The 26392-nt window shown below is 34.6% G+C and overlaps 2 protein-coding genes and 2 long non-coding RNA genes across 5 annotated transcripts; 2 read left to right on the top strand and 2 right to left on the bottom strand.

Moving 5' to 3' along the window:
- The first annotated feature begins 3457 nt into the window (after positions 1 to 3457).
- Positions 3458 to 22773, top strand: LOC124435580. Its single transcript, XM_046985590.1, has 4 exons — positions 3458 to 3682; positions 3841 to 3944; positions 6553 to 6572; positions 22327 to 22773. The coding sequence occupies exons 1-4, from the start codon at positions 3518 to 3520 to the stop codon at positions 22413 to 22415; spliced, it is 378 nt and encodes a 125-aa protein (XP_046841546.1). The 5' UTR covers positions 3458 to 3517; the 3' UTR covers positions 22416 to 22773.
- On the bottom strand, positions 7677 to 21908 carry LOC124435606. Of its 2 annotated transcripts, none has more exons than XR_006945081.1 (3): positions 21429 to 21908; positions 7906 to 8017; positions 7677 to 7809 (listed from the first exon to the last, which is right to left on the bottom strand). It is a non-coding gene; the product is annotated as an uncharacterized LOC124435606 (long non-coding RNA). The 2 variants fall into 2 exon arrangements; XR_006945082.1 differs by lacking the exon at positions 21429 to 21908 and adding an exon at positions 14975 to 15135.
- Positions 11327 to 18375, top strand: LOC124435556. The gene is made up of 5 exons (XM_046985550.1): positions 11327 to 11457; positions 17140 to 17241; positions 17308 to 17610; positions 17685 to 17999; positions 18146 to 18375. Exons 1-5 carry the CDS (start codon positions 11454 to 11456, stop codon positions 18370 to 18372), a joined length of 951 nt encoding a protein of 316 aa, XP_046841506.1. The 5' UTR covers positions 11327 to 11453; the 3' UTR covers positions 18373 to 18375.
- A 2689-nt stretch (positions 22774 to 25462) lies between the features above and the next one.
- LOC124435603 lies at positions 25463 to 25960 on the bottom strand. Its single transcript, XR_006945078.1, has 2 exons — positions 25723 to 25960; positions 25463 to 25636 (listed from the first exon to the last, which is right to left on the bottom strand). It is a non-coding gene; the product is annotated as an uncharacterized LOC124435603 (long non-coding RNA).
- Between the last annotated feature and the right edge of the window lie 432 nt (positions 25961 to 26392).

Here is a 26392-nt window from a genome sequence, read left to right as displayed (position 1 = left end):
GATTTGTGGCCGGGACCAAGCCCAGCATGACATAAATCTCGAAAAGTTCCTTCAAGCAGCTAGAAAGCGAAATTTGACGTTTAATCAAGACAAATGCTCCTTCTCAACAACCAGTATTTGTATCCTCGGTAGTATAATCGCTAATGGAGAAATAAAGCCGGACCCGGCACGATTGAGACCTCTGCGAGAGTTACCTGCCCCCCGTGATTTAAAAGAACAGAAACGGATTGTGGGTCTCTTTTCCTACTATTCTCAATGGATCAAAGACTTCGCAGCAAAAGTAAGACCACTGACACAGAATACTGTATTTCCAATGGTAGGCGATGCTCTTACTTCGTTTAATCTACTTAAGTCCGATGTCGAAAAATCTGTGGTCCAAGCTGTTGACGAAGCACAGCCCTTTCAGGTGGAAACAGACGCTTCCGAGTTTGCTCTTTCAGCCACTCTCAACCAAAACGGTCGCCCAGTTGCGTTCTTTTCGAGGATGTTAAGCGGATCAGAGCTTAAGCACGCTTCAGTGGAGAAAGAAGCAGCGGCTATCGTAGAAGCCGTGAGGAAGTGGAGACACTACCTTACGGGTAAGCATTTTATGTTAATTACTGATCAGAAGTCAGTAGCTTACATGTTTGATACCAAGCAAAAGAGCAAAATTAAGAACGATAAGATAATGAGATGGAGGATGGAACTATCCACTTATGATTTTGATATAATCTACAGAGCAGGAGAAGAGAATGTACCAGCGGATACATTTTCTAGGATAAGAGCAATGAGCATGACCTCCGATAAGCTGATAGAGCTTCATGAATCCTTGTGTCACCCAGGAATAACGCGGATGGCACATTTTGTAAAACCGTAATCTCCCTTTCTCTATGGATGAAATTAAGCTCATGACACAGTCCTGCAAGATATGCAGGGAAAGTAAGCCTCAATATTACAAAACAGAAAATTTCCATTTAGTAAAAGCGACTCAACCCTTCGAGAGACTTAGTTTGGACTTCAAAGGACCATTGCCGACGACTAATCATAATAAGTTTCTTCTTACTATAATAGATGAATATTCAAGATTTCCTTTTGCTTTCGCTTGTAAAGACGTTAGCGCGGAGTCAATTATAAATTGTCTCTGCGAATTGTTTTCGATTTTCGGTATGCCTGCTTACATACATTCGGATAGAGGTTCTGGCTTTATGAGTGCAAAAGTTAAAGACTTTCTCCTCCAGAAAGGAATCTCGTCAAGCCGAACCACACCATATAACCCAGAAGGGAACGGCCAAGTAGAACGTTTGAACGGCACTCTATGGAAGACTATTTCCCTCGCGATGAAGACGCGAGGACTACCGACCAGCTGCTGGCAAGAAGTTTTGCATGATGCTCTTCATTCCATCAGATCTCTGTTGTGCACCGCTACTAATGTAACACCGCATGAACGCCTCTTTATCCACCAACGAAGATCGACGAGTGGAACTTCCATACCAACGTGGCTATCCAAACCTGGACTGGTACTGTTGAAGCGTCAAGTAAAACAATCTAAGTATGACCCATCTGTCGATGAAGTAGAGCTAATCGAAGCAAATCCTCAGTATGCGCATGTAAAATTTCCCGATGGAAGAGAAGATACCGTAGCCACTAAGTTCCTCGCTCCACAAGCTGAGGAAAAAGAGAAGTTATGCGAGAAACCGCTACCACTATCGCCTTATAAAGATAATACTGTAGACGACCCACGTCTATCTCCTTTGGCCACAAAGACGCTGGAAACTAAATAATAGTTCGCCAAAGAAAGAAAGAGAAGGAACTCACTACTAGAGGATCCCGCTCTACCTGACCAGTCGTCATCACAACAGACACTACCGTTACGCCGCTCGCAGAGAGAAAAGAAACAACCCGACCGCCTGACATACACATGACATTGAACTAAAAGAAAAAAAAGACAATCGGGCAGGACCAGTCTTATTTAGATTATTTAATTTAGATTATATAGTTATTTCAAATAGGAGAGGGTGATTGTAGTGATTATTACATGAAGTACTCCCACCTTAGTAACCGCGCCTAGTTTAAGATAATTACTTATAAAGAGACATTTTGTAGATATTAATTTAGTGTTGAGTAAAGCCTTATTTCGAAAGGTTGTTCTTTGGTGTTTGCTTGAATTCAAACTTTTACCACAGTGATATTAAACTGGAATTCATGATTATAGTAAATGTGATGAAAGTTGACGTGTTTTGAGAGCAGTAAAATGGGCAAGTTTTGTTGTTGCATATTTTAGCAACCTTTTGCTCATTTTATGGGCATCCAATGAAGAAGGATTTTAAAAGCCTTGTTTCCTCGTAAACCAGAGTATTAAGAGCAAAAGAAATGATCAAGTCAGTTGGCAGATCATCATTTCAAGAGCTTTCCTTTTCAGTGATAAGTTTATGGATTAGGCTGATTATTATAACAAAGAACGTTCAATTAGATTAGAAAAGTAAATTTAGTAAAGTCAAAAGAACCAGTTGAAACTTAGGTTACCTTTCATGCACGAGAATGTGTTTATATAACCGCGTTTTCTTTTCTTTGATTGTGGACTAACTCAAACATGAATAGACTACTTTAAGTACAAAGAATAAATAGATAAAATCTTGGATAATAACTGAACCAAATGGGAAAATACTGGCCCTTCTTAAAAATATTAGCTATTGCGCAACAGAAAATTATTTCATAAGAATCATAACTATCTTCTCCTTTCTCTTGAGTTATAAATATCATATTTTCCTTCATAAATTATTTAACTATATGTTTAAAAGATAGTTATATTGAGTTTCATTGAAGTTGATTTAAATTTTATATGTGTGGTTGGTCATTAAATAAATAGATCAGTAGCTAAATCATTGCTAATTTTATGGTGATTACCAAAGAATAACACGTGCAAAATGTTAATATGACGGACGATTTTAAATTCTTTGCAATTCAAAAATAAAGCAAAGGAATGGACCGTTTCTGCCCTCAATGAATTAATAAATGACACACAAGAATGACGCCGAATCATCAAACAAATTTAACTTTGTTGCATTTTTAAAACGTTGTATAAACGTCAAACTCACTTGACCTGTCTCGCATTGAAGGTCACAAAGTCGTTTAACTGTCTCAATTCTGAAGAGCTAGACAGTATTTTGACTGAATTGATTAGTGATAAATGACTTAGAAATGTATCTATAATTTGCCAATCACAACAATTGATAACCACAAGCAAGTTAAGAATTATTAATTATGTCGCGTATATTCATTATTTGCATGTGTTATAGTAATCAATAAATCTTTCGTTGCTTCTTAAATGAATAGTGTACTGTATAGTAAGCTGAAGTTTTTATATTGCGGGAGATTATATTTTAGGAATGAAAAAAAAAATAGTGAAAAGCACTTTCTAGCCAAAGGACATCGCGATGCCGTTAACGATGTAAAATTTTCTCCCGACGGTCATTATTTAGTGAGCGCTTCCCACGACACAACAATTAAAATATGGCAGACAGAGACTGGCGCATGTGCAATGATACTAGACGACTCTGTAGGGGCTGTCAAGAGACTGTGTTACTCACCTCTAGAATGTCACATGATGAGTATATCAGGTCCAGGAAATTTTGTGAGAGTGTGGAACACAACATCTTATGTGGTAGAGAAGGTCTTGGAAGCTGACAATGGTAGAGAGATTCAGGTATATATCCTGCAATAAACACGTAAATTACTACTTCTGTAATGTTGATATTTAATGCCGAGAAAAATGGTGGAATCTAAACGCAAAATTCAAAGTTTTTCTTATGTGTTTCATATGCGAAAAAACAGATGACAAATTTAGTGAACTTTATTTTACAGAACATAGCTATAACACAAGACGGAATGGTAGTTATTGGGCTGTTTGAAGACAACAAAATCACACTTTGGGCTACGATGACAGATAATTGTGTGCCTAAACGAAGGTTTGTAAAAATGAAATGATTTATTGAGGTTTTGAGGCACTCGTTCCGACATTCAATCAAAAAGACATGATCGTAAAACTGACGTTTTTGAAGAACTGATCAACCAGTGCAGTAAGACTACGAGTTAAACAGAAAAAGCATTTAGAAGACTTTAATTGATTATTATATACGAGTATTGTAACTGGATTTAAGAGAAATTACATCGGGATTTCCAGTGCAGTAAGAATACGAGTTAAGCAAAAAAGCATATAGAAGACTTTAATTGATTATTATATGGCAAGCGTCACTTCCGGAAACATGGCGCGCTTTGATTGGCTGAGAAACATTTTTGCCAGTCCATTATTTTCCCGTAATCGACCATGGTCCGAAACACATAGTTTTATTGTCAAATGTGAACAAACTTCGTAATGCAGAGCAAAACGCAAAATAAACGAAACAAAAAACTACTTACGAATGTGATTCGAAGGAAAAACACTTGGAACAGTTAAACTATCCAGACGATACAATTTGAAACGATTAATTTTTTATGGACGAAAACTAGAAAAGTGAAAGCCAACCCGTAAAAACAGCAAGGACGTGAATATAAGACCTTTGTCTTTTCTATAAACCTCGCCCTACGGGCTCGGTCTGTACTAGAAGACATCAGTCCGATATTTCTCCATAAAGACCTCAAGCTCGGTTATTAAGGGCTTAGTATTGTAACTGGATTTCAGGGAAATTACATCGGGATTTCGGGGTGACTATGGTTGAATTCGAGGGAGCTAGTTAAGTAGCAGAATTTTGGGCTCATACAACTATCTTTAAGTACTCGCACGCCCTATTTAAATCTCACCTTGTCTTGAAGCAAAGGAAACAGTTGGAGTTACCCAAAAAAATATGCAAACAATGGCAGCAAATATATTAGATAATCACAGCGAATATATAAATGACTCTGTTCAGTATAGAGTCACTCATTATTCAAAAATATGTCGACTATAGACTAAAAAACAGTCGATATGTAAAAGAAAAACCTCAAAGCGCAGCAACAGCTGTCATAGATACTCAATACACACTTATCATCGTATCAAACATTTAAATGTCAGTACACTTTCACGATACTTAAAATTTATCTTTATATTCGGTACCTTCTTTAAGTTACAGCATTCTTTATTAACCTCTTTTACAAAACGCTTTCAAAGCCTTGGTAAAAGTACATTACTTACACGTTTGTAATTGAAAACAGCAACGTGCTTCTGTGTCCCATCCTCGTCATTATTGAAACCCAAAATGAAGTATTCGACTGCATGGCGTAAACTTTAATTATTGTACTCACAGATTACCAATTGGCGAATTATCAAAGTCATTGTATCTCTTAATTCTCAAGTGAAGGTAGTTATTGTTTAGCAATGCTAGAGAGCATGAGCAATTCTGCTTTATACAATACATATGCATAAAGAATTGTTAATGAGTTCAATAGAGTTATTAATATGAAATTCAGCAGTATTATTCTATTGAAATGCTGTCACTGTTTGCTTATAGGTGGGTTGCAACCATCCTCCTGATAGTAAGAGAACAATGGAATGCTGGCGATGTTGGATGAAATTAGCATTGTAAATAAGGAAAATCCTTTGTTAAAATCATCCAACATGGCGAGTATGACGTAGCTTGCAACCCAAGAATTGCTTTGATTACCCTACGTTTTAACTTTCCTTCACTTTTGATGAATTTGAGACATGCACTCCTATATATATAGAGAGAGCATGAAAAAATACTGAAAAGTGTATTGGTGAGTAAAGCCTAGGCCACACTATCGTCCATATCGACGAAAATCAGAACGAAAACTGCCGCAACGAAAATTTTGAACGAAAACTCGACGAAAATTTCGTTTTCGTGCATATCAGAAGAGTTGAACTTTTGACCTTTTTCGTTAACGAAAACGCATACTATTGGCTAATAATATCAGACTTTGTACTCAAACATGGCGGAGTGGCAAGAGGTTTTGATAAATCAGGTCTAATAGACTTTCTAAGATGTGTGCCAACTTTAGTGATGTGAGGTCTAATTAAATCCAAAATGTAGTCAAAATTTGTCGTCGTCATTCGCAAGTATTTTATGTGTCATTTTCATTGTTAGGCTCTCGTAATTCTTTTAATCAAGATTTAAATAGTCCAAGACGATCACGTCGTTTATTAATTGATGAATCCAGTATCGACGTTTGCTGTTGCTTGTTTTCAACTTTAAAAGCAGTAACTTTTTCTTAAGAAGAAGTAATCTTTTCTTTAGAAATCGCCATTTTTCTAATCCGTCAAAAATGCCGCTTGCTTATTGGCCAAAAAGTTTTGACTTTGCAAACATGCTTGTAATTTTTCGTCGTGTCTGGCATGCATTTCGTGCACGAATTTTTGTTTCGTTTTCGTTTTCGTCAATATAGACGATAGTGTGGCCCAGGCTTAAAGGCAGTAATTTTTAAAAATAATTTTAGTATCGAGTAGGATTTTCTGCATGCTGTTGTTAATACGACTTGATCCTTTCTTACATCGCAAAATAAAGTTAATAAACTTATCAATATTAATATTAAAGAATGCAAAAGTCGACCCTACCTCAGAAATGTATTTTATTTCACATACAGAACAACTCCTCACATAAAAGGTGTTACGACAATTGCTCTGCATGACGATGGCAATGAATGGTGCATCGCAACCGCTGATAGAGATGGAGTCATTAATATTTGGAATTAAACGTTTGGAAATAAGATATTTCGTTCAAACAACAAAATCTGAAATGAAACCACGAAACATCTAGGAGTGGAAAATAACCTCCGAATAACATTATGAACATGCTTAACTTTATGAAGGCTAAAAATCACTAATGGCTGCTTCTTAGCATACACATATAGTAATTGATGTAACTCTAATATGCATGGCATAATTTGACCTTTCAAGTATAGTTTTATTTGTTGCGTTGTAACGTTACATAAGTTGAAAGAAATAGGAAAAAAGTTATTAAAATATTTATTTCGAATACAACAAAAACGAATGAAGAAAAGTAGAAGAACAATCCAATCAATTAAAACTTACCTGTTTCAACACTGATAAGTGATTCTCAAACATTCGTCGTAACTTCAATATTTTACGAGATAGGATCTGCATATGCGCGAAGGTATTTCTACACTCTTCCTGCGTACTTGAGAAAAGCCTATCGCAAATGATCTCGGGGTCTGATGGGCGGAAGCTTTTTACGTATTTGCATCCCCATGTAGGATAGCGAGGGGCTGAAATCTCCACCGAAACGTTAACATGCAGCGTTCTAGTGCCTTACGCTTAAGAAGGTATCGGAAAGCATGGACTGAATACGGGGTTTTTTTCTTTGGAATTTTATATTTGGTTTATCTCATAAAAGAAACTAGAACATTCAAGGATACTGCAAAGGTTCAAAATACTTCTGCCTCTTTGACTTAGAATTTAAACCAACTCTAAACATGTTTATACGTTTTTTACATGTTATCTTTTACAATGTAACTTTCTTATGACTCTCGTGACGAGCGAGAGCCTCCTCTTAAATATAACTTTCTCATCATGAATAAAAGCAACCATGGGCTTCATGAAAAAAAAGGATTATCTACTTTTTTATAATAGTTTTTACAAAGATAACTTTTAACAAGCTAGGCAATTTGTATCGTCTAAATTGAGCCTCGCTTTCAAACCTTATGTTATAAAATTTTGATTTACTTTGGATAGTAAATTTCTTTTTACCTTACAATATTTTCATGATTCAATCTAGAAAGGAACTTCTCTTCTCGAGCAATTTTGCGATTTAACAGAACACTTGTCTGATTCAAATAAATTCTTTTGATCGCATAGAGATAGCCGTCCAATTTATTATGTACCTAAGCGTATATAAAGCATTTTCAAATCACGTACAAAATTTCTTTCACATGACCAAATTACCGTCTATTTAAAGGATGTATGTAATAAAAAGTTACCTTCACAACTGAAGCAAACCCTCCTGTCATTAACATCCCAAATGTTATGCAGCACAAATGTAACTTTGACGACAAACTGCATAGACCAACTCTTGAACACTGTTCTCGATTACTGTAAATAATCATTACGAAATGTTGATTAAATATTCTGAAGTAATTATCTATGAAATAAATTTACATAGATGATGCAAATTATTTTTTGATTCGGTGGAAGTGATGTGCCATAGGAAGCAGATATGATGAGTCAGCACGAGCGACGAGTTAGTAATATAAGTAATTAACAATTTAACAGTTGCACGTAGCACATATCGTCATGAAGCAAGAAATGTCACTCAACTGTTATTGGTTAGTTTCAGTACATTTAATCGCAAATAGCAATGTACTACAAATTATGTAACAACAACGTAAAATTCAGTAAGAGTGAAAAATTCTCTGATAAAATGTCTGCAAAAAATTTCATACGTTTCCCTCCTCATATATGATGAAGTATAATTGTAGAAATTGGAAAACTCAAAAGCCTTCTAGTGGCTTAGCAGCTTAGCTCTAAATTTAAAACGGCTGAAGTTAAAGACGAAACGTCGACAGTAATCACCCTTACCATTACTTTCGCGATGGCCGTGTTGAAAAATCATAGCTACGTCTGTCATGCTTATTATAAAAAGCTGACGTCAGTCAGAGTTAAGTTGACTCTGAAGATGAGTACCGCCAAGGTTGTCGAATCGTCAGTCTACATCAATACAACAAGTCCTTCTCAGGACTCTACTAACCTGGACGATCTTCATCCACAAACATGTTACGATACTCCCAGGGTTCAACCATTCACTTTATTACTGTTTTGTGTTAGTGAACTGTCATTTTTTTGGTGAAACTTGCCGACATTGTGAAAATATTAGCCTGTTAAGACCAATACATACGTAGAAGACACGCGATATCAATGACTATCGCACACGTGATGACAAACATTGCCTACAGCTGTGAATCGAGGAAAATATTTGGATAAATCGATTCTAAAAGAAGCGTTAAGTGATTTCTAGGCAGCCGATGATGTATAAACAATTGACAAGCTTGAAATCGTCAGCTTGCAACGTACCACTTACGTCACAGGTCATAAAATTGCCGTGTTTTTCCTAACTTATTTTAATTGCATTATTGCCTCCGTGGAGAATATTAATTACGTACGCACTCTCCAAAAACTCGTTTAATGTACTACTTAAATAAATATTACAGCATCAATATTGTTGCCAATGAAGTGCCAGGCAGGAACGGATTCTCAATATAATATTAGAGTTCAACAAATAATTTTAAACATAGTCATAAACAATTTGGTTTTATGAAAGTTATTAAAAGAGTGACGTTTCGTCTTTACTCAAGACATCTAGTTAGTCTGAAGACACCTAATTAGTCAAGACATTTTACTCAAGACACCTAATTAGTCTGAAGATGTCTTGAGTAAAGACGAAACGTCACTCTTTTAATAAATTTCATAAAACCAAATTGTTTATGACTATGTTTAAAATTATTTGTTGGGCTCTAATATTTATATTGAGAACTACAGCATCAACTAATTTCGTTGATAGCGACGACTTTGTCAAATGACATCAATTTTAATTCTTGTGTTTTGATGGATATATATTTCTTTAATGCAAGACTTTTTGTTTATTTAGATGTCCTTGAAAACATCAAATATACGTGGGTAGTATACATTATGCGCATGGCATTTGGCAAAATATCAAGGCAACTAATTAGAATGCGCATTATATACGTAATATGAAAGTTATATAACAATTGCCAGAGTAGTTAGGAAAAGTTTAAGTCAAGTGTCACATTTCCGTAACAAAGTCGAAAGAAACAGGAAAAAATTTATCAAACAATTTATTTAGAAATATAACTAATAAGAAATGAGGAAAAGTAGAAGAACAATCCAATAAGTTAAAACTTATCAATTTCACCTGTAATAAGTGACTTTATGGTTAACACACTTGATGTTTGTACATTCGATGAATTTTTCACAAGAGATTAATTTAACACATTTTATTTTAACACATTGCGTAATTCGCTGAAAATCTCTACGTGCTTGACATTAAATTTTTAAGATCTATTTTACCTACAACATCGATGAAATTAAATTGACATTAAAACTTCAAATCTAAACATTTATGCACCGAACGATATGACTGTAGTACTTTGAGAACATAGAGATGTTAGCAATAGAAAATTACTTCCTCAATCTCAAAGCAAACTAACACATTCCTTAATAACAATTTTATTCTACATCATATATTTCTTTGTTGGGTATTTTTCGGCAAAGGGAAGCGCGCCGCCGCTTCGCCCATCACCCTAAATCCGCCCCCGTCATATTACACCCCCTAAATTTCCATTAAAAAGTAATTTAGTTTCAGGTATCATTGACTGAGGAATTACTCCAAAGTTAGTTAAAGATTTAAGTAAAATGTTTTGAACCTCGATTGTTTGCATGGAGAATTCTTCAAACTTATTGGCAAAACATCAAGCTAAATCGCTTTCATTTAACAATCACATTTTCGATATTGTGCATGAAAATTCTAGTTTTCAGTTCACATTCACGTTACTTAGCAAAAAATAATTCGAAACTGACCACAATAGTAAAACCACAATGCGAAACCGAACTGTTATGATAAATAATTACATGCACATAAGCAACCATTTTCATTGTTTAGTTAACGTCACAATACTAACTAAAACGTGACTAAAGATAACCTCAATTAACTTGCCTAGCGCATATCATGTATGATAATGTATGATATAATGTTGTACACCAAACATATGTACTCCAAGATTTTAACATAATTATCGAATCCAATGAAAAACAGATTAGTAGCTACATCATAAAATAATGTATGATTACAACAAAACGAACCGTCTTTTAAAAGACTATTTAGAGCTAATGGTTAATTTTACTTGACTTGCCACGGCATTTTCAAATGATTACAAGTTAAGAATGAAAGGGTTTTAAAATAAAATAAAGATATTTGCACAGACAGATTTCTTTATATAGACACAATACCTTTCCCCATAGTAATAACACCAGGTACTATACACCACTAACCAATATACTACCAAACTCTATTTAGAAAACAAAAATGTAACAAATTACATGAACATACTGTGAATGAAGCTTGAGTGAATAATATATTTCTGTAATGAAAAAAATCAGGTAGCCACACATGTTTTTCGAAAAGATTTTATGTTTTGGACTGAATGCTTTCAAAAACATTATGAAAATTTCCGTCGAAACTGATTTGCGGTTAGCACACAAAAACACATCATCCTTATTCTGACAGCGCATTTCGGAGGCAAGGAAGAACTTTCACTCCTTTCGAACAAACTGGAAGATTCCAGGTAGCAAAAAGTAGAGCAAATAAATAGAACCGACGCTTGAGATTCATTCATACTTAGTACTCGGCTGCACATACAAGAACAGCTGAAGACTGTCAAAAAATAGCAAACCAAAGAAAATCGAAATTATTGTGAGAAATCGTTCGCTCGCTCATATTGGAAAAAGAAAAGCAATGGGTGAGTCAGAACTACAGTTGTTGTAAAATTATCGGCAGTTTATATATTGGTAAATGTAATGATTTCTTCAGCGAATACTTTTTTAAAACAATAAAAATGGAGCACATGAATTTAAAATCTTACAAAAAAAAACTGACAAAAATTATCTCACAGTAGGGCGGAGCTCTGATCTCATGCAATACTGAATGATAATTAATTTGCAGTAACTCTAACATAAGCCAATATGCGTCATAAGATCTAATCAAGTTAGCTTGCTATTAATAAAAACAGTGCCGGACCGGGGTACGTCAAAAAATAAATTACTGCTGCTCCTTTTACAATATATTTACAAGTTTACAAACATTTTAGATGCAAGTGCATTGGTAAACTTATATTCATTAGAAATTTCGAACCAATAGTGTTTTTGAAGGTATTTTTCGAATATAAAATCGAATTGAGCTATATAACTTTATTTTGCCGAACGCTGAGTCCGCTTATGATTTAAAAACAAATTTTGTCGGCAAAAAATATTTGGAACTTTAACATACATAGACGTTTTCCGCCGTTCAAACAAGGATGACGTTATTACAAAAACTCTCTATACAAAGAGATATTGAAACAATGACGCAAAAAACGTCATTTGCAGTAATGAGTGCGTGACTAACAATGTACGTATTGTATAAAAATACCTATTTTACAAAGTGTTATAAAGTCTTTATTTTCAATGACTAATATTACGTACACATTTACACAATATCTCATCAGATAAGTAAATACGAAAGTATACATAAACATAACAATACAAAATTTGCATCTACAGCAAAAGATTATCTCGGGAAGATATAACGACAAATTTGTCTTGATTTAGAGTAAAATTTGACGATTCTACTAAAATACTTGTCTGTTTAGCCCACTTGCCTTTGTGAGTACAAATTCGAGCAAAAAAAACTTTTGGCAAGATATAGCATATGACATTAAACGCGCATAGGTGTAGTTAGAGCATGAGTCAGTACAGACAATTTCGTCATCGCCTGTTTAAACGTACTTCGCATACAATTGTAATTGCTGTAATTTCATCAGCGATACCTTCCAACTGATTTGATACATTCCAACTGATTCGATACACTCCAACTGATTTGATACATTCCAACTGATTTCATACATTTCAAATGATTTTATACATTCGGATTCAAACTGATTTTATACAATACAAATGATTTACAACACTACCTATTCATAAATAGTTGTAGTTGTTGTAATTCAGGTGATACTTACTAGTATCAAATTTGATCATTTATCGTACAAGAATTCGAAAGTAAAGATGAATTGCCATCGCCGATAATCGTTCACGTGTAAATTTCTTATGTTGTAAATGTTGTAAGAGTTGGACAAGTTCAACTTCTTGAACAGCTCTCGATTTGTCTGCGATTAAATTACAACAATTACAACAATGACAACGCGCGTTATTTATAGTTGTAATTGCTGCAAACGTTCATCACCGATCGAATTACAACAATTACAACTATATGTGAACTAGGCTTTATGGTAAAGTTGGTGCCGATCGTTCACACGAAATCTTGGACGAAAACATTCAAAATTTAAAATATTTTACGAGTAAAGCTAAACTATCTTTCAAAGCATTTCTATAATGCCAGAGACAAATTTAGCTCCTAATATGGTTTGAATTACTGAATGGGAATACTATAGACGCTCACGAAACACAAAGCAACCAATATTCGTCCTTATAATAACCCATCATGACAGCAGTCGTAGGCGAATATATTATTTTCATTGTCTGTAATGTACAGGTCAATGCATATCAAAGACATACTGCAATAAATAACTAAAATAAGCAATGATATCGAAACATTAAAAAGGGAAAACCCATCGAGTATTTATGTGTAGATCTGATTAGTTACATAGAAAACTTTATTTTAGTAAAATACAAAACTTCTTTTAACAGCAAGCCGTCAAAAGGAGACTTTTGACAGCAAGCGGTCAAAAGAGACCACTCACAGCAAGCGGTCAAAAGGAGACTTCTGACAGCAAGCGGTCAAAAGGAGACTACTCAGTCTATTCTTCGGCAAACGACAAAATGAATATCAAATGCTTATGAACAGACATAAAAACCAGGCCGTATACACAAGCTTAATCCACATAGTGGTAAAAATATCTTATGGTGCCCGAGAGTGATTGTTTATTATACATGATTTATATATGAGTAAACTAAGACACGCACAACACGTCAGCTTGTCAGAGATATGCTTTTTGCAGACGACTGTGCTCTGGTTGCTCACAGTGCAGCAGAGATGCAGGCATTGGTGGACAAATTTGCAAAGGCTGCCGCTATGTTTAGCCTAAAGATAAACATCAAAAAGACTGAGTGCCTCTACCAGCCAGTAAAGCTTCTACTTCCCCAAAACCTGTGCAATCACCATAGACGGACAGCCTCTTGTCCAGACCACAGACTTCAACTACCTTAGTACAAGCAATGCTAAGATTGAAAAGGAGCTGAGGAACAGAATGGGAAGGGCGAGTGCAGTTCAGTCAACTAAACGATCGGCTATGGCAAAATAAGCATGTCTCGACCAGAGTTAAAGCCAATCTATCAGCGGTGGTGCTGACAACACTTTATGGAGCAGAGGCATGGACAATCTACAGGCTTCAAGTGAAGAAACTGAGTGTATATGATGAGACAACTGCGGACATTCTGAAGATATCATGGCGGGACAAGATCGCAAATGCTAAGATTCTCCGTCTGACTGACCTGCCACACATGGCTGACATGCTGATTCAAAAGAATTTAAGATGGATTGGTCATGTCCATCGTATGGAGAGATCTCGTTTACCACGCCAGCTATTGTACAGCCAACTAGTAGAAGGGAAACGAAACCAAGGCCGACCTCGACTCAGACTCAAAGATGTCATGAAACGAAATCTAAAGAGGAGAGACATCAACGTGACAACCTGGAAGCAACTGGCTGATAACAGACCGGCCTGGAGAGCTTCAATCCAACCATAGAACAGTCCTCGTCGCTTACGACTGACTGCATGATGATGATGAAAAATATCCTGCAATCTCGGTTGGATTTCGGTCTCAAAAAAATCCCTTAAACTACGAAAGAGAGTTGTGCAAGAAGTTAATATTTTTAACCGCTGCATACAAACAGAAACAATTGCTTTAACAATGAAAAATATGAAGATGTATAACCGGAATATTATTTGTGTAATATGCCAATACACCGGCGTACATCGATGTTATAATAACTAATTATCATATTACAAAACGATGCTAATATGTAGTATTTGATTGTATATATTGAATAAGTTGTAAATAAATCAACACTGAACAACTGACAGAGCGAGACCCAAAAGATAGCATGAAAGAATTAACGACATTGACGTTAACTTTTTGGTCGCGTTTATAACGGTTAACCCCATCAAGTCCTTCACAGCTATGTACGTATTTTGGTGTTTGTTCACTGTAAAAACAATATCCATCAGGAAACCAACAATGATATCGTGTTAAAAAACTTACAGAGCATGACCATGCAACTCTTGAGATGGCTAGGCTACCGCTTAACAGTTAATAGATTGTCACTTTGTCGTTTGCAAGAGCTCAAATGCTTTGCTTTGCTGTCTTTTGTCTTCAATTTAAGAAAATATTTTAATTATTGCTGTGATTAGCGTATTTGTCGTGGTGATTGACAATTGAGTAGTTCTTCAAAGAACAGTTGAACACCAAAATGAGGATATTACATAAAATTAAAATGACACGATGCATTTCGGCAAACTGCAGCATAATTTTATAACTATCTTCATTTCAGTTTTCTACAGTTCTTAAGAACTACTTAAATTGTCGTTCAAGATGACAAATACGTTAATGAGAGCAATATTAAAGTTCGTGACCACAATAAAGTCTTTGTTTTATAAAAAAATGTAATTTCCCTAAAACGTCATTGGAACTCATGCAATTGCCTCAATTCAAATCTGACTTTGCAATATTGTCCAGTCACTCTTCCCATACAGGCTATATACACAGAAATAGATTTCTGAAATGTGATTTCCCTACAACATCATTGGAATTGAAGTGCGTCAAAGCTGACTTTGCAATAATTTGAGAGCAATGAGCTGCCTTAATTACTTATTACTTATTTCTAAAAACAGACGAGTTGCTTTTTTTATAGTAACTAACTAATTTGCAATTCTATATAGCTATCAAATAAATTTATGTTCTCGAACAAGTCATGGAGTTCATCTTATGAACAAAGAATGCAATATTGTCCAAAAAAAAAATACATATCCAATCGTATTTAGCTGTAGTAATGAAAAAAAATGATATAAATGTAGCTTTAAAATTTTGTAACATGCAAATAGTTAAATGGATATATAGCCACCGTAGCACACCATAATCCATGACAAACAAAAATTATCAAAATCTACAAGAAGCGCTAGAATGCGTGTTTGCTCTTCCTATTTTAAAAATATAGCCACGTAAACAATTTGACACATCTTTGTTGCCCGGCTATATAAAAACAATCAAAAAGAAAAATTTACCCCGGAATTTGCCAGAAGCGAATCAACAATTACATCTCAATTAAATAGCTATGTAACTTGGCATTTCGACAATTCATTATATCTGTAAATTCTTCCCATTTCATATTACTCACAAAACATGATAAATTGATAATTCAGTAATGATTACGTCAAAATATAATGTGCCGACGTAGGATCGTTTAATTGAGAGACATGATTAACAGTGTAAATATTTACTTTTTAAGCAAGTTGAGAGGATAGGCCAGCCTGACCATAGTGCAGAATATGAGAGAATAATGAAAGAATAATTATGCTATGGGCCCACGCTTTCAGATTCTTCTTTATGATTTGAATTTTACAGTAACTTAATTATGTGAAGCAAACAATGGTTTAAGAGTAAGAAATCTTAACATTTCAAGTGCCAGTTTATAAATTAATAACGACATAAATACTTCAATATAAAACTGGTTGATTACAGAGATTTGATGAGTCATCTTCAATGGTTCAGGGATGAATAAACATTGATTGTATAGTAAATAAACAATTAAATGAGAGTACCTACATAATGATTACATATGAATGACATTCCGTTCAAATATATTCATAGTACTTATCAAAATATAGGATGTCTTTGAAGACTAATTTCCATCTCAATTGTGGTTAAAATCTTAAATTTTGAGGTTTATAAAACCATGCTATTGAAATTAGAGAGTATAAAAGACTTTTCAGAACTCATCATTTATAAAAGCGAAGCTAAGTTGTGATGTATAAGAGAGACAATACACCTGACATTGTACAAGATATCTTTGAGAAATCAGCTTGTAAAAGCAGAAGAAATGGGTGAGGAATGCATGTTTATTAATGATGGAGGAAATGCATAAATTTAGTCTTCAAGAAAATTATTTAATCAATTTCTTATAAATAAGACAGTTAAAGATACGTTCATTAGTGTTGACAATTTTTTTTTGATGACATAATTCTACGATTAATGAATTTATTTTTTTAATAATATAATTGAGTGATTTACTGAAACACAACACACCATAACCCAACATCCCTTGTATTTTTTCACGATAAAATAAATGCTTCATAAAATGAGCAGTTCACGTGTGTAATAATGAGCATTAAATAATGAATTTTCTGAAAAACAATCTTTGTCTTCTTTAGGTGTCTTTAACAACTTTATATATACATGTATAATATGTGTGATGTTCATGAGCAAGAATGTGCATAGTAAAACAGAGAACAAGTCTACTAACAATAAACCAGGTACAAAAACAAATAATGATTTGAATCACGATGAAAAAAGTTAACGTTAATATTCATTTTCTATAGTTTCAGTCCTCAAGGAAGAAGTTGTCTCAATTTATAATGAAAACTTCACTGACATTCCCAAGGACAGGGAGCCATATTATGTTAAAGTTCAACGATGTGTCATCGATAAAGATAATGTTCCTACATGTTCATTATGTTGGCCCCAACCTATGACATTGACAGAAGTCGAGATTGTCGTTCCTGATTTAAAAAACTACACAAAATTTTATAAATATATTGTATATAATCACACTTCTTGTTACCTGGAAGAGAACTTGACAGCCGTGAACTTTAATCTACACAAGAATCTACCTTCAAACGAAAGTAAGGACTTCTGTATTTAATTAAAATTTAAACTGAGATCTAAATTTGAAACGCTTTTCCTTTTGTGTTTACAGTTAACGAAACAGAATTTACAACAAAAGTAAAATACAATCCACCAAACGTGAGAACATGTAATGACTATTGCAAGCATCCTCAACCTCGTTTTCATCTGCACAGTGAATATAAAAACGCTGTTTTAAATTATCTCTTTATCTCATTCACTCAATGCTTGCCTGGTTGCAAAGCAACAGAGAAAATGAAAATTGTCAAAACAGAAATACTAGATGGTTCAACCCAAAATGAAGTTGTCAGGAATCACACATCGTGCAATTTTTGGAATACAAAAGTCCATAAAAGTCCACCTTCTAATAGCACACGCAGTGATCCAGGTAAAAAATTTTCAATTATGATTGAAAAATGTAACCAAAAAGCGTACTGTGTGTAATTAGATGCGCACAACTTTTGAGAAAAATTGCAAAATAATCATGTTTTACGATTTCCTTCATGATCTTATTTCCATAAAATTTCTCTACAGAAAGTCGACCCCAGGTGCTAAATAAAGGGTTATTTGTTTACATCACATCACCTAAATTGATGTTAGTTGCCTTCATTCTCTCGACTGTCCTCATCTCAATACTCATTCTGGACTGTAATCTGTGTCATCGTAAGAAAGGAATAATGTATTCGATAAAGAGTTGTGGAAAGAATGAAGAGTGTAAAGACTGCGTAAGAAGACAGCAGACTATGATAGAAATGGTTTAAGTATCAGTATTTTTTGTGTCACATTTCTGCTAAAAACGAAGACATGAATGAATAAAGCATCTGAAACCAGGCCCATCGGAAGCTGTGGGGTTTGGGCAGGCTGCAACCCCCTTTCAGTAATTTTCAAAATTGTTTAAAAATTTAACAAGCCCCAGCTTTTCCCCAAATCTTCTAGGAGAAAGTCACATACCGTAGACTCTCGAAATAATAAGCTGCCCGGGCTATTTCAATTTTAAAAAGGTGGCTAATTTAATGGTGCGGTTACTTTCAGTGGAAGGATATTTCGAGACTCTAAGATATTTGAATTTTCAGACCCCCCTTCTTTATTAGAGCTTCCGACGTCGATGAAAACAAGAAATGGCTGAACATTGTGTTGTGCGGCAAGATGAATGACGTACAACTCATGACAATCCACGCAACGCTATTAAAGTGTATGAATTGTTTTCAGCAGAAACTGTGATCCTAATATTCTAATAATTGGATAATATTCTAAAAGCTGTATAATATTTGCACTAATTTCTGCCAAATCAACATTTATACTAGATATTTTTAATTAAATTAAATTTTCTTTATTGATATTAAACTGGAATTCATGATTATTAGTGAATGTGATGAAAGTTGACGTGTTTTGAGAGCAGTAAAATGGGCAAGTTTTGTTGTTGCATATTCAAGCAACTTTTTGCTCATCTTGTGGGCATCCACTGAAGAAGGTTTTTAAAAGCCTTTTTTCCTCGTAAACAAGAATTATAAGACCAAAGGAATGATCAAGTCAGTTGGCAGATCATCATTTCAAGAGCTTTCCTTTTCAGTGATAAGTTTATGGATTAGGCTGACTATTATAACAAAGAACGTCCAATTAGATTAGAAAAGTAAATTTAGTAAAGTCAAAAGAACCAGTTGAAACTTTGGTTACCTTTCATGCACGAGAATGTGTTTATATAACCGCGTTTTCTTTTCTTTGATTGTGGACTAACTCAAGCATGAATAGACTACTTTAAGTACAAAGAGTAAATAGATAAAATCTTGGATAATAACTGAACCAAATGCAATAATGACCAAATCAATTCAAGTGTTTTAGGGAACAAGCAACTTTTTATTTGCAAAGGTAGTGGCAAGAAAATCGTTATTTTTGTAGATAAAACGTTTGTTACTTGCACCGCAATTAACGTAGCCGATATTCCGTCTTATGTCCGGCGTGTCAGTGGTGTGCGTCACGAAGCCAGAGTAGGGCCCTGGGACCAATGGAGAAATACTGGCCCTTCTTAAAAAATATTAGCTATTGCGCAACAGAAAATTATTTCATAAGAATCATAACTATCTTCTCCTTTCTCTTTTGAGTTATAAATATCATATTTTCCTTCATAAGTTATTTAATTATATGTTTAAAAGATAGTTATTTTGAGTTTCATTGAAGTTGATTTAAATTTTATATAAATATTTGGTCATTAAATAAATAGATCAGTAGCTAAATCATTGCTAATTTTATGCTGATTACCAAAGAATAACACGTGCAAAATGTTAATATGGCGGACGATTTTTAAATTCTTTCCAATTCAAAAATAAAGCAAAGGAATAGACCGTTTTCGCCCTCAACGAATTAATAAATGACACACAAGAATGACGCCGAATCATCAAACAAATTTAACTTTGTTGCATTTTTAAAACGTTGTATAAAACGTCAAACTCACTTGACCTGTCTCGTATTGAAGGTGAAAAAGTCGTCTAACTGTCTCAATTGAGAGATTTTCCTGAAGAGCTAGACAGTATTTTGACTAAATTGATCAGTGACAAATGACTTAGGAATGCATCTTAAATTACCAATCACAACAAATGATAACCACAAGCAAGTTAAGAATTATTAATTATGTCGCGTATTATTCATTATTTGCATGTGTTATAGTAATCAATAAATCTTTCGTTGCTTTTAAATTGATAATAAGCTGAAGTTTTTATATTGCAGGAGATTATATTTTAGGAATGAAAAAATAGTGAAAAGCACTTTCTAGCCAAAGTGAATTAAAAAATTAATGCTTGTTTTAATGCAAATTGCCACCACTTGAACGTTACAATCGGGAACAACTGAATACATGAGTATCCTCTCCCTCCCCTCCCATATTTACTGTTCTGTAGACGGTCCTGCTTTCACGTATTAAACTTGGTATCCAAGGATAGTGCAAAGTGTTAAAATATGCTCTCATATCTTCCTGTAATTAGCAAATAATTAAGTCAAGTGATTCGAAGGAAAACACTTGGAAAACAGTTAAACCATCCAAACGATACAATTTGAAACGATTAATTTTTTAAAGACGAAAACTAGAAAAGTGAAAGCCAACCCGTAAAAATAACAAGGACGAGAAAGAAGGCAAGATTTGTTTCAGGTGAAATAATGCCATGTAATAATCTTTTGAATAACGTCGCTTTCTCGGTCTTTACTGAGAAATATCAGACCTTTGTCTTTTTCTACAAACCTTTCCCTACGGGCTCGGTCTGTACAAGAAGACATCAGTCCGATATTTCTCCGAAAAGACCTTGCGCTCAGTTATTAAGGGCTTTATATTGTAACTGGATTTCAGGGAAATTACATCGGGATTTCGGGGTGACTATGGTTGAATTCGAGGGAGCTAGTTAAGTAGCAGAATTTTGGGCTCATACAATTATTTTACTCGCACGCCCTATTTAAATCTCACCTTGTCTTGAAGCAAAAGAAACAGTTGGGGTTACCCAGATAATATGCAAACAATGGCAGCAAATATATTAGATAATCACAGCGAATATATAAATGACTCTTTTCAGTATAGAGTCACTCATTATTCAAAAATATGAAGACTATAGACTAAAAAACAGTCGATATTTAAAAGAAAAACCTCAAAACGCAGCAACAGCTGTCATATATACTCAATACACACTTATCATCGTATCAAACATTTAAGTGTCAGTACACTTTCACGATACTTAAAATTTATCTTTATATTCGGTACCTTCTTTAAGTTACAGCATTCTTTATTAACCTCTTCTACAAAACGCTTTCAAAGCCTCGGTAAAAGTACATTACTTACACGTTTGTAATTGAAAACAGCAGCGTGCTTCTGTGTCCCATCCTCGTCATTATTGAAACCCAAAATGAAGCATTCGACTGCATGGCGTAAACTTTAATTATTGTACTCACAGATTACCAATTGGCGAATTATCAAAGTCATTGTATCTCTTAATTCTCAAGTGAAGGTAGTTATTGTTTAGCAATGCTAGAGAGCATGAACACTTCTGCTTTATACAATACATATGCATAAAGAATTGTTAATGAGTTCAATAGAGTTATTAATATGAAATTCAGCAGTATTATTCTATTGAAATGCTGTCACTGTTTGCTTATTGGTGGGTTGCAACCATCCTCCTGAGAGTAAGAGAACAATGGAATGCTGGCGATGTTGGATGAAATTAGCATTGTAAATAAGGAAAATCCTTTGTTAAAATCATCCAACATGGCGACTATGACGTAGCTTGCAACCCAAGAATTGCTTTGATTACCCTACGTTTTAACTTTCCTTCACTTTTGATGAATTTGAGACATGCACTCCTATATATATAGAGAGCATGAAAAAATACTGAAAAGTATATTGGTGAGTAAAGGCAGTTATTTTAAAAATAATTTTAGTATCGAGTAAGATTTTTGCATGCTGTTGTTAATACGACTTGATCCTTTCTTACATCGCAAAATAAAGTTACTAAACTTATCAATATTAATATTAAAGAATGAAAAAGTCGACCCCACCTCAGAAATGTATTTTATTTCACATACAGAACAACTCCTCACATGAAAGGTGTTACGACAATTGCTCTGCACGACGATGGCAATGAATGAGGCATCGCAACCGCTGATAGAGATGGAGTCATTAATATTTGGAATTAAACGTTTGGAAATAAGATATTTCGTTCAAGCAACAAAATCTGGAATAGGTGTTACGACAATTGCTCTGCATGACGATGGCAATGAATGGTGCATCGCAACCGCTGATAGAGATGGAGTCATTAATATTTGGAATTAAACATTTGGAAATAAGATATTTCGTTCAAGCAACAATATCTGGAATGAAACCGTGAAACATCTAGGAGTGAAAAATAATCTCGGAATAAGATTATGAACATGCTTAACTTTATGAAGGCTAAAAAATCACTAAAGGCTGCTTCTTAGCATACACATATAGTAATTGATGTAACTCTAATACGCATGGCATAATTTGACCTTTCAAGTATAGTTTTATTTGTTACGTTGTACGGTTACATAAATTGAAAAAAAACAGGAAAAAACTTATTAAAATATTTATTTCGAATACAACAAAAAACGAATAAACAAAATGTAAAAGAACAATCCAATCAATTAAAACTTACCTGTTTTAACACTTATAAGTGACTCTCGAACATTCGTCGTAACTCCAATATTTTGCACAACAGGATCTGCGCATGCGCAGGGAAATTTCTGCGCCGTGCTATTTCCTAAACTACTGGGACTACGGCGATGATATTTAGCTCATGTGAAAGCTGTCGACGAGCCCTTTCGAATGAGCTAGTGTGGAATGCGCGAAGGCATTTCTATGCATGCGCAGTGTTACCTCCTAAACTAAGAGTGAAGTAATGTGCCGTCAACAGAGATGATGAGTCAGCACGGGCGACGAGTTAGTAATATAAGTAATTAACAATTTAACAGTTGCACGTAGCACATATCGTCATGAAGCAAGAAATGTCACTCAACTGTTATTGGTTAGTTTCAGTACATTTACATACGTTTCCCTCCTCGCTATATGATGACGTATAATTGTAGAAATTGGAAAACTCAAAAGCCTTCTCGTGGCTTAGCAGCTTAGCTCTAAATTTAAAACGGCTTAAGTTGAAGACGAAACGTCGAATGTAATCACCCTTACCATTACTTTCGCGATGGCCGTGTTGAAAAATCATAGCTACGTCTGTCATGCTTATTATAAAAAGCTGACGTCAGTCAGAGTTAAGTTGACTCTGAAAATGAGTACCGCTAAGGTTGTCGAAAAGTCAGTCTACATCAATACCAACAGTCCTTCACAGGACTGTACTAACCTGGACGATCTTCATCCAAAAACATGTTAAGATACTCCCGGGGTTCAACCATTCACTTTATTACTGTTTTGTGTTAGTGACCTGTCATTTTTTTTGGTGAAACTTGCCGACATTGTGAAAATATTACTGTTGAAGTGCTTATCTCACAATTTTTTTTTTGAATTTTCTGATTGAGGTAAAAAAATTATTCTAAAAGTTATTTTACAATTTTCTGATTGATCGCTTCGTTTATGAGATAAATGCGTTTCTTTTCTCAAAATCGGCAATAATGGAGAAAATTGCTGCGCGTTCAATTTGCTTGATGAGAGCCTGAATCGAGAAGTATGTGACGTAACATAAGGACAGGAAGTTTTTCTGAAGTGTGATTTTTGCTATAATTTCTACTTCATCTACTACGACTCGGCATCAAAATGCCTGATAGATGTGCAGTTTTCGGCTGTTCAAACCGAGCAAATTCTGCGGAAGGAATTTCTATTCACCGTATACCATTTTACGGTGATGAGCGTCCTGAAGCGAAGCGAAGACGTAAAATCTGGGTGAATTTTGTTGCAAGAAAACGCGCTCGATGGACACCGACTAAGTATTTGGCTGTTTTCAAGCAGTGGCATACAATTATCAACATTTATATCTGATAGACACATATCTATCAGTAAACATATGAGGGAGAAAATGGCACATGTGAAGCACTATTTTGATTTATGGCATCTAAAAAAAAGTAAGCTGAATTTAAGATGTAAAATCTTGAGAGGAGTATGGATTTGCATGTCATTAATAGCCAATTTAATGATACTGTTTTATAGAATTAACCAAAATAATAACAAAGCTTAGCAAAGAAAAAGGTTGTGAAGAATTGAAAAAGTGGGTCAAACCCTGTGGCAACCATTTCTATTGGAGTGCTTGTTCTACTTATGATGGTGATGGCAAAGTAATTTGGGCAAAGTTCAAATCTTTCCTGAGTCACATAGTAGACAAGCACACCAGTTTGGATGATCCACTGTTTTCAAGTTGTTTTCATGGCCCTGATATTCAACCAAGGGAATATTTGTTAGAAGGTTTGTGAAGGCATTATTTAAAGATAACTTCCCTAACAGTTTATCATCATTCTTTGTTGTAATGTTTAAGGTTCAATTGCTCATGAAAAGCTTTGTGCTAAATTGTTACACCCACAGCTGATGAAGTCAATTCAACAGGCTTCACCAGTTGCTCAAACAAGTTGTTTGGAAGGATTCCATTCTGTCCTGAATCATTTTGCTCCAAAAATGATTCATTATTCTTATGTTGGAATGTATTGCAGGTGGGCGAAAATTTCCTATATGACAATGTTAGTTGTTTTGTAACTTCCACAAGTCTTTATTGTTTTAGACACATTTTGGCATCCATCCACTTCAACAACAACTTAAGGCGTGATGTAAAGATGAAGAATGATGGCAGTTCCCAAATAAATGTGGTGTATCCAAAGTTTAAAATGGTGAAGGAACTGTGAGGGATGTCAGAGTAAGCCCAAATTTGGTAAGTTGTTGCTAAATGTGTTGCTTTGCATCATTTCATAGTATTGAATACGACAATAATTTCTTTTAGAGTATGTGGATGAATTATTGAGAGTGTGATGCTGTCAATAAAAGACCAAGACGCATTATCAAATTCACAAAATCTTTTGAAAGAAATGTCCCCACCACCAATGAATGTCATGCTGCAAAAGCAAACCAGATCTGAGGTGCTAATAAAACAGGTCCGTCAAAAATGCATTGTGGTCAATGATGTCACCCCTCAATTCCAGGTAATTAATAATGATTATATAACATGTTGTAGCTAAACATGGTTTGAAAATCATTTTAAATAATAAAAATGTTTTTGTTTCATGCCAGCAGCTACCAGTGTGCCATTCAGCTGTCAGTCAAATGTGGCAGTTTCAAAAGAAAAAAGTCAGTTGAAATGTTTTACATGCAAGAAGTCAATGAAAGGTCACAAACATGTGGCAGATTGCCCCAAAAATAGCAAAACTTAATTTTCACTTCACTCATTTATTTCATTTTCTTCGTACCCTCTAAATTCCAACTTTTTATCATTAAATTTTGATCTTATTGCATGGTATGCACATGCTGGTAATGGTCTTCTTTCTTCTCCTAAGCATCCATAAATCATAGATGTGAATTCTCTGTATGCAACACATCGTAAAAACCTGAATATAAAGCCAAATCGTTACTAATGTGTCATAACACTAAAATATACTTAAATACTGGGAAATAACATAATATGCTATCATACATGTTTTCAGATCCTGTTTCTCTGTATCGTCTTTGTTCTTTGGTTTTGTATTTCCTAGCAGCCATTTTTAGCGACCACTTTTCCAAACAAACTGGTCTGAAACCTGGGTGTAGAGTGACACAACATGGAATAGTTGACAGATCTGCCAGAACCGACTAGTGTGTTAAGCTTTCAGCTACAGGCTTAAGTTCTTGGCAGCACCAGGCCTCTTGAGGATTCTGAAGAAGTGTAACTTGACAAAACCACACTTGCACCTGATCAATAAAGAAAATCACATTAAAAATTGTAATCGAGCATCTTTTAACAATTTTTTGCCCAAAAGTAAAAAAAAGCGATGGTAATCTTGAATAGATAATTGCTCGTTCATGTCTATATTTCATAACTTGAAACCTGAATTGAAATACATTTCATAAGTTGAATTGAAATTAGAAATTTTATTACTCACCAAGAACTCAACTCAACTGTGTGGTCAAGTCTTTTTTGTAGCATTTCAAGTTGCTTTTTATGTTCATTTGACTTTTCGGTCTTTCCACGTAGTCTTCATACCATGCTTGTTCGGCCATTGGTTCATCAGCGTATAGATAGGACTCGGACTCGCCGTGACTTTCATCTATTATATTATATTCCTGGTCGTTAATGTTCCTTGTTTCGTCCTCGATGACATAACCGG

The sequence above is a fragment of the Xenia sp. Carnegie-2017 genome, unplaced genomic scaffold (assembly GCF_021976095.1).
Source record: "Xenia sp. Carnegie-2017 unplaced genomic scaffold, XeniaSp_v1 HiC_scaffold_14, whole genome shotgun sequence".
NCBI classification, from domain to species: domain Eukaryota; kingdom Metazoa; phylum Cnidaria; class Anthozoa; order Malacalcyonacea; family Xeniidae; genus Xenia; species Xenia sp. Carnegie-2017.
This window is presented reverse-complemented; position numbering and strand designations above follow the sequence as displayed.